We start from the raw sequence: 13331 nt of genomic DNA on the forward strand, positions 1-13331 counted from the left end.
AATTCATTCTATGTGTTCACTCTGTTTGCACTCCCTGAAGAGGGATAGAGGTTGATGCATCTTACAAATGAAAGTTAAAACTCTGAGCCTTGCTCCTCTCCCTGAGGGGAGAAGAGGTTGGCTGGGTCAATTAGAGTTTAGAGGGGAAAGAGTCACCCGAGCAGGAGGAAGAATGAGTTGGGGAAGCACTGGAGTTGCATTTTTGTTTGCCTCTTATATTTTAATCTTCTTAGAATTTTGTCTGTTTTGAAAGAACCAATTTTTAGAATTTTTATTATTGGTTAATCATTTATTTTGTCTGTTTTGTTCTCCTTGTCACTGATTTCTATCTCTATTATTTTTCTTCCCCCTTGTTTCTTTGTCCTCTACTCTGGGACTCTTTCTCCAGTTTATCAAATTGAATGCTTTATTTGTATGCCATCATTTTTCTCTTGATAAATGATTTCTAGTCATAAATCATGCTGTGAATACCACTTCTACCATTTACTGCAAATTCTGACAAACAGTATTTTCGGTTCCAAGAACTTAAAACTTTCCTTTTCATTTCTTTACAGAGGGGGTTATTTAACACAGTGAACAAGATGTTAAAATTGAACTTTTACTATCTCCAAGTGGTTTGGGACTTTAAAGCTAAAAGCAACAGATGCCAATTGTGCCTACAATGTTATGCTAATTGTTCAGGTTCCTTCACATACTGCTTTTTAAATGTTTCCAAAGGGAAAGTAAATTGTGCAATATTGAGCAAAGCTGAATCTGCATGTCTGCCCTGTAAGAGACACACACTGCAGAACGTTCACTGTATTTTTAAATAATAAGATATTAGAAATCAACATTTAAATGGAGGAATAAATTATGGCATATTTGTATAACATGATATTCTATACCAAATAAAATGACTTAAAATCTACATATATCACATACTGAGCAGAACCCTATGAGGCCTTCCCAGGACAGGTCTCCCTTCCCCATATCCTCTGCTGTAGCTCCTCTGAAGTAACTAGATAACAGTTTCTGAAATATTTCCAGAGATTTTCAGATGCTAAAACCACCACCAAATGGATGAAATTAACTACTTGATGATCATGAGGATGTAGCTCTTAGACTTTCTGGTGCCTAAGAATCAATTATCATCAACCAGAGAACTGTGTATGAGCTGATCACATACCTTGTGGACCACCCACCACCCACCTTGCCTTTAAAAATGCTCTGATAAAACTGCTCCGGGAGTTTGGAGTTTGGTGGGTACAAGCTACCCATTCTCCTTGCTTGGCCCTGCAATAAACTTATCTCTGCTCCAAACTGATGTTTCGGGTTTTTATGGCCTCACTGTGCATTGGGCACACAAACTTGCATTCGGTAACATCAATATGAGTAACTTTAAAAAATTCAATGTTGTATAAGTGGCAAGCTCTAAAAGTGTATGCACTGTTCATTACAGGTAATGATAAAAAGATAACACAAAACCAAAAAATACCCCATAAAACAATATATATTTTTATGATATGGTACTATGTTATGGATAGAAAGACTTAATGCAAGTAATAACATAAAACAATAACATATTTCAGCATTGTTGGCACATTAGTATTTTTCATATAATATTTGTATTTATTTAGACTGGAGCATATTTAATATATATTTAATAAAATAAAAGCCTATCTCTAATTTTTGTTTCAGTCTGTTTTTTAAAGGAAAAAATGTTTTAAAATTAATTCTCAACTATATTTACTTGTGGGTAAATTTGCAGCTGTGCATATTTAATGAGCATACATAGCCTTCCTAGATTGTAGAATTTTTCACTTTACAAATGCTAAAAAAGATAGATACCAAAGTAAATCCTTTTGGGGCCTTGGGGCTGTGGGCACCCTGCCTTTGCACTGGCCCTTCAGGAAGACAATGTGGTATGGAGGAAAAGCATGAAGTCAGAAGTCAAGAAGACCTCATTCGAACAGCAATCTCCACATTTGTTATCTTGAGTGACTTAAGATGAATATTTTAAACTCTCTGAGCTTCCAGTTTACTCATCTGTTAAGCAATGTGAAATTTAAAAGGTGTTGAAACAGTTAAGGATAATTTAACAAAGCACACAGGAAGTATCAATACTAGCTATTACTGACCTTATGATACATATGTACATAAAATATATATATTGCTATGGAATATCTACAATTATACCCCTTTGTATCAAAGATGATCTCTGAAGTAAATAAAGAGATGTTCTTCCTAAGAAATTAATGAACACATGCACACGTTTTCTGAATTAATAGACAATTTGGTTAAGGTAAGGTACTTCCATGGTGGCTCAGACAGTAAAGTATCTGCCTGCAATGTGGGAGACCTGGGTTCCACCGCTGGGTGGGGAAGATCCCATGGAGAAGGAAATGGCAACCCACTCCAATACTCTTGCTTGGAAAATTCCATGGATGGAAGAACCTGGTAGGCTACAGTCTACGGGGTCGCAAAGAGTTGGACATGACTGAATTACTTCACTCTCTCTCTCAAAAGTACTTCAATGATTTAAAGCAACCATTTTATTTTGTTCATACATTCTGTGAGTCAGAGATTCGAACAGAGTCCAGTGAAGACAACTTGTCTCTATTACATGGTATCTGGAGATTCAGCTGGAAAGACTCGAAGCTACAGGTTCCAAAGCTGTTTTGTTTTCTAATTCACTTGAGAGAAGGAAAAAAAATGTAAAAAAATCAGCTGCTTTAGTGCACTTAAGACCTTGGTGTATGTGCTAATTTGCTTCATTTGCGTCCAACTTTGCGACCTTATGGACTGTAGCCCTCCAGGCTCCTTTGTTCATGGGATTCTTGAGGCAAGAATACTGGACTGGGCTGCCATTTCCATCTCTAGCCGATCTTCCCAACCCAGGGATCGAACCACGTCTCATATCTCCTGCATTGGCAGGACGGTTCTTTACCACTAGCGCCACCTGGGAAGCCCATTTGAGAATTAAGTTGTATAAATATTCAGGAAAACTAGTAGCTGCCAACTGAAGATCAATAAAATAATGAAAAGAAATTCCTAAAAGGATAATAAATCCAAATAAAAAAGAGTTGATTTGAAGAACTTGGCTCTTACATAAAGTGTACATTTACTTGTGATTCTTGGAAAGAATATTTATTGTCTTAGAAATAATCTCACATATCATGATATGTATTGACACACTAACATACTATATACAGAAAAGCAGGGTATTGGAAACTAGATTGAGATCATGCTCCACTTTTTGCAAACAGCTTGTATATAAGAATAACCAAAACACACATCTGGTTTGTCTAGGCTTAATTTCTATTCTATGACTAATTAAAACTAATTTTCAAATAAATCTGCCTGAAGCTAGATGGCCACTTTTTTAGCTGTCAGTGGGTGGCTGACTCAGTCTGATTCACAAACCTTAACTCCGTATACAAAAGAAATGAAAAAACAGCCTGAATTGTAAGCAATCAAAATGCTATCAGAAACTAACAACACGGTTTAATTAAAAAGGAAAATCCATAGAAATTCACTTTTTCCTTTCCATTCTTCACACAATAGAATAAGAGGTAGTACAGAGAAGCAATTAAAATGAAGTCACCTTTTGCCCTTGGGGGGTTTGAGTAGAACCTTTACCACCAAAATAATTAGCTTCTGATTTCTCATTTTCCTCCCCTTTGTCATACTGAAATTGCTTCTGGTCTTATAAACAATGCATTGTCCTGCCTCTTCAGTTAACCCTAGGCTTCTGAGCATCTCAATAACCTTATTATTTTATAAAAAAAAGGTAAGACTGCATAGTTACAATGCCACTGTCCCCATTCGATTAGGACCTTGAATAGGACTGGAAATTAGCCTGATCTCCTGAATTACAATGAACTTTTATATAATATCTGAGATTGGGTTGTTAGGGGAAACCACTGACCAAAACCACCCACCCTCGCCAGGGTAGCATAGTCACTATTTGCCTGAATAATCTTACAACAGGAGGTCCTGGTAAGGAACATGGAATTAACAAGCCACCACCAACTGAAAGGTCCAAGGAGAGAGAAGACACCAGACCATATGTCCTACCAGCCTCCCAGAATCCTTCTCGCTGGAATCCACCTAAACAATGCGCAAGCCACCGGGAAGGACTCTGAATCAGAATGATTGGCCAGAGGCAACCCCCAAACTAGTCCCATCAACATAAAACCTGAGACTGAGAGCCACGTGACAGAGCAGTCCTCCTGGGTTCCCTTACCCTGTTGCTCTCTGCCTGGGCACCCCTTCCCAATAGAGTTTCTTGCTTTGTCAACATGTATGAGTCTTTGGAGAAATCGTTTCCAAGTGTTAGACAAGAGTCAACTCTTGGTCACTGAAAGGAGTTCCCCTCCCTGCAACAGGGTGTCTGGCCTGGAGTCAAATCAGTTCAGTTCAGTTGCTCAGTCATATCCAACTCTTTGCAACCCCATGGACTGCAGCACGTCAGGTCTCCCTGTCCATCACCAACTCCTGGAGTTTACTCAAACTCATGTCTATTGAGTCGGTGATGCCATCCAACCATCTCATCCTCTGTCGTCCCCTTCTCCTCCTGCCTTCAATATTTCCCAGCATCAGGGTCTTTTTGAATGTCAGTTTTTCATGTCAGGTGGCCAAAGTATTGGAGTTTCAGCTTCAGCATCAGTCATTCAAAGTCTTCTCCAACACCACAGCTCAAAAGAATCAATTCTTTGGTGCTCAGCTTTCTTTATAGTCCAACTCTCACATCCATACATGAATGCTGGAAAAACCATAGCTTTGACTAGACGGACCTTCGCTGGCAAAGTAATGTCTCTGCTTCTTAATATGCTGTTTAGGTTGGTCATAACTTTTCTTCCAAGGAGCAAGCGTCTTTTAATTTCATGGCTGCAGTGATTTTGGAGCCCAAAATAATAAAGTCTGTCACTGTTTCCACTGTTTCCCCATATATTTGCCATGAAGTGATGGGACCAGATGCCATGATCTTAGCATAAATAAATGGGTGCAAATGATTCTGTTTGTGATCACAAGGTGCACCCTGAACCTGTCCTGCATAGAGGGGTGACAGGAGGGGGGATTCACAGGGCATGAGGGTACCAACACTGTTGCAAAACCCAATTCCCATCCCTCAGACAAAAACACACCCACTCTTCTGACCTATAAACAAACACTTCATCAATTACCCAGAGAGACTAAAACACAGCACACGCGGCACTGCAGGTGAGCCAGCGAAACCGCCTGGCCACATCACACAGCACAGCCAGAGGCTTGGAACTGGAGAATCATGACGCTGACTGCTAACAGTCCATCCCAACGTTCACACAAATAAAACACTTTACATCATTTCCAGACTATTCATGTCACACTCAGGCATGTCCTTGCGCTATGGCATCTGGTAAACCCTGGGTTCACTTCTAGGGAAGCGAACACTGCTGAGGTTCAAAGTACTGACATGTCCGTGTGCAAGGTCTCACTGAGGCTCAGCAGCACGAGAAATGGAAAGTGAGGCTCCATCAGAGCTTGACGTGGGTAAAAGGGTGCGTGTGAAGAAAATGTCAAACCACAGGGTGATACAATCAGGAGAGAGCTAGGGCACCACTGAGAAGAGAATGCTTCCCTTTGGTGAGTGCCCCACGGAATCCCCTCCCAGCAAGCCCAGTGACACAAGGACAAGAGAGAGAATGCTCTTACTGTAGCACTCGGGAGTGGCTGAAATCTTTCAGATCCGAGTCTTCATAATGCGGGCTTATCATCCCCAGCCCACTGTCGCTCAGCATGCGTTTCCGGAGAGCAGGATTCCACCAGTCCGTCATTCTAGGAGAAAGAAGGACACCAGACACTCAAAGTCAGGCATGGGACTTGGTCTGCCCTTTCTCAGGGTGAGTTTTGTCTCCAAACGAGAGGAGAGCAATTAATCTTTATGGGGTATTTATAAGCATTTCACGTTTACTTGGGCTTCCCAAGTGGCATTTAGTGGTAAAGAATCCATCTGCAAGCAGGTGACACAGATTCGATCCTTGGGTTGGGAAAATCCCCTGGAGAAGGAAATGGAAACCCACTCCAGTATTCTTGCCTGGAGATTCCCAAGGACAGAGGAGCCTTGCGGGCTACAGTCCATGGGGTTGCAAAGAATTGGACATGACTGAAGCCACTTGGCACATTTTTTAGTTCACTTAATTTTTTCAACAGTCAGGCTCTGTTTGGATGCTGCTGCCCTCTTTATAGATGAGAAAACTGAATTTTGAGATTAAGTAATTTTAAATATGACACAGATAAGAAGTAATGGCAGAGGACTTTCCTGGTGGTCCAGTGGTTAAAACTTCACTTTCCAATGCAGGGGTGCAGGTTCAGTTCCTGGCTGGAGAGCTAAGATCCCATATTCCTTGTAGCCCAAGAAAACAAAACATTAAAAAAAAACCCACCAGAAGTCATATTGTAACAAATTCAATGAAGACTTTATAACATATGGCCCACGTGAAAAAAAAGTAATGGTGACTGATGTCTTATAGAAACGTAGGCCATTCTCTTTCATCATATCCCTGTTGCTAGTTTATTTCCAGAGGGGGCAAGAAAAAAGAAATAAAGGAACTGATTCAAGTTCTTGTGGATTTGCAGGCTACTTTATCTTTGGAACCAGAGCTAATAGCGAGTGACTGGGAGGACAAAGCCCAGGGAGAGCTTGGCTGAATAGGCTCAGACTTCATCAGACTGAATGCTACAAACCAGACCTCGTCAAGAGGAGAACACCTAGACTCCAGCAGAACCACAGCTGACAGGCGTGACATCTCACACGGCCTTCCCCGAGCCCTTCCAGGACTCTCCGGGTTACATCAGGCCGTTGGCTGTCCCTTCACGACACAACAGCTCTGGGATTACTAGCTCTGGTTCCTAAACACAGCCATCTATCTGTTCTAGCCACCACTTCTATCTTTTCCTGGCTCCCCAGAGACTTGGTATGTACCCCTGATATCAGCTGGCCTGGTAGACCGGAAGATACCCAGAAATAGCAGCCACGGTCAAATTAGTGAACAGGATGAACAGGCATGAGGGTTTTACCTCAAGTGCACATGCCTGTTAACACTGTACAGGTATGTGTACACATTTGCACACGCCATTTGAGTCCATGTGTGTCTGCTTCCTGGGGAAATCCTTATTTAACTATTCACCTCCTATGTACCAGTAAACCTCTAAAGTAAACCATTCAGCTTCATGAGGGCAAAGCTTTCTGTGTTTTCACTTGCACACTGCTGTTTCTTAACCTGCCACATAGAAAACTCTAAAGAAATATTTCTGAAAGTTAAAATAATCTAGAAATATTAATATGTTGGTGGTTCAATATGGTGGTTAAAATATGCATGGGCTCTAGCTTCAGAAAACCTGGGAATAAATCTCAATTTTTTTCCCTTTACTTTCTACACAATAGTGGCCAAGTTACAAAAACTCTCTAAACCTCATTTTGCTTACATGGATTTAAGACAGTAATAGTACCAAATTTGCAGGGTCATTGTGAAATGATGACGATTCCAATAACATAATATGTAATGAATGTCCACCAAGTGCCACAGACAGCCTTAATTTTACATGTATCAATTCATTTGTTTATTTTAAAATTAACTTATCTCTTTGACTGTTTTGTATCTTAGTTGCAGTGCATAGGCTTAGTTGCTCTGTGGCATGTGGATCTTTGTTCCTTGACCAGGGATCGAACCTATATCCTCTGCATTGCAAAGCAGATTCTTAACCACTGGGCCACCAGGGAAATCCCTCAATTCATTTATTTAAAAAGAATTTTCTGAGTAGGTATTATCATTTCCATTTTACTGATGAGGAAATAAGCATGGAGCACATAATAGTAGGGATATAAAATAGGCATTTAGCATAGTATGTGGCTCTTAATAAGTCCTTGATATTTCATAGTTATTGTTTTATATATATATATATATATATATATATATATATATATCTGGCTGCCTGGATACAGGAAAAAAAAAAGGAGAAGGATTAGGAAGAGAAGGAGGAGAGGAAGAAGAGGAAGGAGGAAGAGGGGAAAAAAGTCAAACCACCTGTGTCATTTTTCAGTGTGATAATCTAGGCATTCCAGATGTACATGGGCTGTGTGCTGTGGGAAGTCACTTCAGTCTTGTCTGACTCTTCGAGACCCCATGGACTATAGCCCACCAGGTTCCTCTGACCACAGGATTCCTCAGGCAAGAATACTGGAGTGGGTTGCCATGCCCTCCTCCAGGGGATCTTCCCAACCCAGGGATGGAACTCAGATCTCCTAAGTCTCCTGCATGGGCAGACGGGTTCTTTACCACTGGCATCTCCAGACGTATATGCACAAATACTAGTGCCTTCTAGTTTGGCAGGAAGTGTTGATGTGGTGGGTAAAGACGGCTCAGACATGATACAGATCTGAGTGGGAGAGTGATTCTACCCAGACAGTCACAGACCGACTTACAATGCGACCTCAGGAAACACAAGAAAACCTGTACATCCAAACAGTTTGATTTCATTAACTATACCAAGCATGAGGCCAAACCAGACATAGATGTCACCCTGCAACCAGTCTCACCACAAGGAATAAGCCCACTTACCCCGAGGCTTGCTCCACCACCAGGTCAGGCATTCCTGGCGGTGTTCCCGCCTGCTGTGACAACACCATATCTGGGTCCAGAATAAAAATCTCATCTTGAGAAATCTCCATTACAAAGTGCAAATGTTCCTAAGGAAGGAAAAGAAATCTGTCAGATGACTTATAGGATGCTCAAATCCATCATTTAAAGAATAACTCAACAAAGCTATTTGGTCCTGAGGAATACTGAAATTTTATGACATAGCAAATGACCACAGCATATGATATTTTCAGAGGGCTGACCAGTGGCATTCCTCCCTGAAGGAACATGGTAGCAAAAGGCTGAGGAAGGGGAGAGTTGAATCCTTGGTTTGGGCCTCTTTAACCAGGATCCTGTCAGGTATAAGCAGAGATGGCCTTGCCTCTTTTTCCCAAATACTATCCAAGTACTGACACCCTACATGCCACTTGGTCCAGCATGTGCATACAATGACCTGGACTTACACCCTCAGGATCTGGTCAAAGCTAAGTGGCATGGCTAATAACTGATTTTATCAATGGATTCCATCCTATACCTTCTTTTACATGAGAATTTGGACAGTGTGTGTCCAAATTCCACTTGCCCTCATTGGGCATAAGCATTTTGTTTTCTCACCACCAAACTCTGGGAAGTGGTGAGCTGAAAATAAGTAGCCTACAGATACATTTGAGGTTGTAAATTTGCCAATCAGAAATGAAGTTAAAAAGGCATAAAATGTGGCAAGGAAGCAGTAAAACAGCAGTGTGAATGAAAACTTGGAGTGCAGGCTGGTGACAACGTCGACAAGCCTACTTATCTTCTGGACTCATTTTCAAGGTCAAACCATATCACCTTGAGGTCACAAATCACAAACATGTGAGGACAAGTAACAAGCTCATGGCTGAGACTATGAGTATCATTCCAGAACTGTATACATTTCAGTGTTTTTGTTGGGGGAAAAATGTGTAATATTAGTATAGTTACTTGGGAATTTTTCACTTTCACAAATACGTTCAAGAAATCTTACCTGAGATCTGTCTATTCGATAAAAGCGATCAGCAGAAGTAGCTAGGGGGGAATAAAAAGTATATGGCATTCAGAGAGTCCTGTGTTATGGCACCAAATTTACAAGCTTCATTCCCACCATGACACTCCAGTCTTGCTGGATGACTGGCCAGTCCCTAAGTCTACTTAGAAAAATTCAGGACTTCATGTCTCTGTGGCTGCTGTTCCACTAAAGCCCTTCCCCAGGACTTCCTTGCCTGAAGGTTCAGTGGTTAAGACTCTGAGTTTCCAATGCAGCGGACACAGGTTCAATCTCTGGTTGGAGAACTAGGATCCCACATGACCCGTGGCTCAACCAATAAAATAAAAAAAGGGCCCTCCCCATTACACATGACTATTTAAGTCTTTTAACTCATAAGCTTGGGATTAAAATTATACACACTACTAAATGTAAAATATAGACATTCAATAACAACCTACTGTATAGCACAGGGAACTATACTCAATATCTTGCAGTAACCTATGATGGAAAAGAATCTGAAAAAGGATATACATATATCTGAGATATATACATATAAATGTGTGTATATGTGTATATATGTGTGTGTATATATATCTGAACCACCTGAAACTAACACAAGATTGTGAATCAAATATATTTCAATAAAAACTTAAAAAAAGAATCATGTCCTAAGAACCAACTTGAATGCCACCTCTCCTGTGAACCCTTCCTCAGCCCCTTCCTCCCTGCCCCAGACAGAATCAGTTGCTCCCACTTCCATGTACATTTGTAATCTGTTTACACTTCTTATAAAACTCTCCTCACTGAGAACTCTCAGACCAAGATATCTGCCTCTTTAAAGACTTGTTTCATTTCTTCTTTTATGTCTCAAGATATGGGCACAGAACCCTCAACTGAGCTGAAACTCGATATGTATTTATCAAGTAAACAAAGCTAGAAAAAAAATCTGTAGGTTGCCTGATTTCTAAGGAAACAATTCTCATTTTAGAAAAAAAAGAGCTTGAATTTGCAGAGTTAGGGACCACTTCTGGTATTAAAGGAATCATTTCAGTTTAAAACTGAGTCCCTGAGCCATGTCTGAAGAAAGCTAAAACAAAAAAAATAAGATTATTTAAGCATTCCTATAAAGGATTGGGCTGTGTGTGTAGTTTGAAGGGAAAAAATACTTAATGATAAACTCTGGGCTTCTAGAAATTAATCTGATTATTCCTAATATTGAAAAGAATTATGTTTCTCCTCATTTAAATCTAACAGAGTCCAAATATTATAAATAGATTTTCTACAAAGTACATAGTACTAGAGGGAAAAACTCAAAATGCAAATAATAGTTCAAAAATCATACATATTTAACAAGTAGGTTCTCTCCAAATGAAATAAGCTAAGAAGCAAGATAATCGTGGTTCTTACCCTCTAAAACCAAGAGCAGGGAATACCTGCCTGAGAAGGACTTAACCTACTTTGTTCTTTTAACTATGACTGCAATCTTGAAGCATTTTAAACACAGCTATTTCTAGAGTAAATGTAGTATCTAGGTTAACGCCATTAACCACACTTAGAATTTTATTTAAGACTATATACAAAATAGACTACATACAGAATAATTTATATACATTCCCATAATTTTCTTAAATATAAGTTGTTCCTCTGCAGATTCAGGAAAAACAAATGACTATGTTTCTCATCATGAGGGAATAAAGGACCTGGAGGGAAAGCAGTGCCAAATATCTTCAGAGGCAGCCGACAAGCCATTAATGAAAACCGATGTCATAATGTGTGGGGATGAGATTCGACACAGATATGGGTGCTCATCTTCATAAAACGTTCACACCCTCACACAGCCCATCATTCTCTTGTCCACATTTATAATCTTTCAGATGTACACAGAGCTAAACAAAAGAGAGGCATACAGGGAAAGCCCAACGTCCGCAGAGATGAGAGATACTGGGTAGCAGACCCACTGGGAGTATCTAAGCAGAAATGTACTGTAAAATGGGTAACTGCACAGAAAAGTGGGATTAGACAGCCTTTAGGGGGATGGATGGAAAATGGACTCATTAACCACATTAACCAACCAGAAAATGACCGACCTACTATGTATGCAACATGTCATGCTCAGCAGAGCAGATGTGAATGCAACTGAAAATGCCCACCCTTTCACAAAAATGTGTAACTCATTCTGAGATGATGGCTTACTGAAAATAATATGGAAGTTCCAAATATGCAAACAGCATGCAAATTAGTACCTATTCCCCCTGCTGATGAAATCCATCTACCAGCCTGAATTGAAGACCAGGCACTCAACTCATTTTTGGAAAAGGGGGCACAGGAAGGGACGTGTTAGCTTGAGTGATTTAATGCTGAGAAGTTTGGCCAGAGTTAACTGACTTGCTTTGAGGGAGATAGCTTCAGAAAAGTGTGCTGCAATATCAGAAAGTCCACATTGTTTGAGATGCAAGTACCAATCACGTGGAGGGTTCCTGAACAATCTTTCGGAAAACGAGTCCACTCAAGCCATCAATGCTTTGCCCTGAGGCTTCCCGAACCCCCACCCCTCCGAAAATACAGAAACACTCACCATCTAGAAAGCACCACCGTGGGGAGAGTCTCTGAGCTGAGAGCGCCCTAGGGAAGGAGGTTTCGTGGTCCTGGAAAGACACACACACATCCTCATGGCTCCATTTGAATGAGCTGAGAGCTGTTCCTTACTCCACATTCTGCCCCATAACCTGTTTCTAAAAGTGAGCATCCTTTCCTACTCAAAGCGTTGGTGAGAGATCGAAGCAAAGTTTTCACTGGAAACACCCACAGGGGCTCTGCTTGGAAATGATTTATTTCGCATAACAACTCTCGCATACAATTTTCAGGAGGTTTTCTATTTTTCCATTAAGCATTCATAAATTCTATAACTTGGGACATGTACTTCCTTTGGGAACTCTCTTTCTTCCCCTTTATGAAGCTGAGGACCTAGTGGCAGCTGGCTGTCATTTGCATTTCAGTTCTCCACACAGGTATAAAAATGTCCCTTACTAAAAGACTCCCTGCCACTCACAATTTTTTAAAACATAAAATGCTAATTTATAAGAGGATTTGGGGTGTTCTGGACTGGACTCAGTGAAACTGAGATAACTGACAGAAACGGTATAGATTAGGAGGGAGGGCAGCTCTCTGTGGGAAGACTCTGGGACTTTGACCTTTATTAGCAATCTGAGATGTTCGACTAGAAGGAGCATCCTTGGAGTGAGGCTGGCTGTGCATGACCTTGCGTGTACAGAGGGGGACGGGAAAGGATATGGGAGAAACAAAGGAGAGCGAATCAGAGTTTATGCGCTGACTTCTTTGGAGGTTGAACTTGTCCTACATGGTCCTGGGGCAAAGCTTCTACTTCAATCAGTGAATCTTAAAGCATGAACCCTGGGCCAGCAGCATCAGCTTGCGAGGTTGTTAGGAACACAAATTTCCGGGTGCCACCCCAGATCTACAGACACCCTGGGGTGACACACATCAATCACTGAGGTGAGTCTGATGTATGCCAAAGTTTTAGAACCACTAGCCTAAAGTAACAGGGACTAAAATTGCCCATTATTAGGAATCTTGGGTAGATGGAGTTTTTACATGAGTTGATTCTGCAAATTAAATAATGAATAGAGGAAAATCTGATCTCACTCAGGACTGGTAGCAAAATTTACATGTAGAGATGTAGAAGTGATATAGCATGGATATAGAGATAA

General features: G+C 40.7%; 1 protein-coding gene across 2 annotated transcripts in view; it reads right to left on the minus strand.

The window, feature by feature from the left end:
- DGKI (diacylglycerol kinase iota) overlaps positions 1 to 13331 on the minus strand; it is a 513531-nt gene that overhangs the window by 84125 nt on the left and 416075 nt on the right. For both annotated transcript variants that reach the window (XM_070788214.1, XM_070788213.1), the window contains exons 25-28: positions 12179 to 12248; positions 9604 to 9644; positions 8580 to 8707; positions 5674 to 5796 (exon numbers count right to left, since the gene is read on the minus strand). In XM_070788214.1, coding sequence (XP_070644315.1) covers positions 5674 to 5796; positions 8580 to 8707; positions 9604 to 9644; positions 12179 to 12248 — 362 coding nt within the window. The remainder of the gene's footprint in view (positions 1 to 5673; positions 5797 to 8579; positions 8708 to 9603; positions 9645 to 12178; positions 12249 to 13331) is intronic.

This window comes from Bos indicus, chromosome 4 (assembly GCF_029378745.1).
Source record: "Bos indicus isolate NIAB-ARS_2022 breed Sahiwal x Tharparkar chromosome 4, NIAB-ARS_B.indTharparkar_mat_pri_1.0, whole genome shotgun sequence".
NCBI classification, from domain to species: Eukaryota; Metazoa; Chordata; class Mammalia; order Artiodactyla; family Bovidae; genus Bos; species Bos indicus.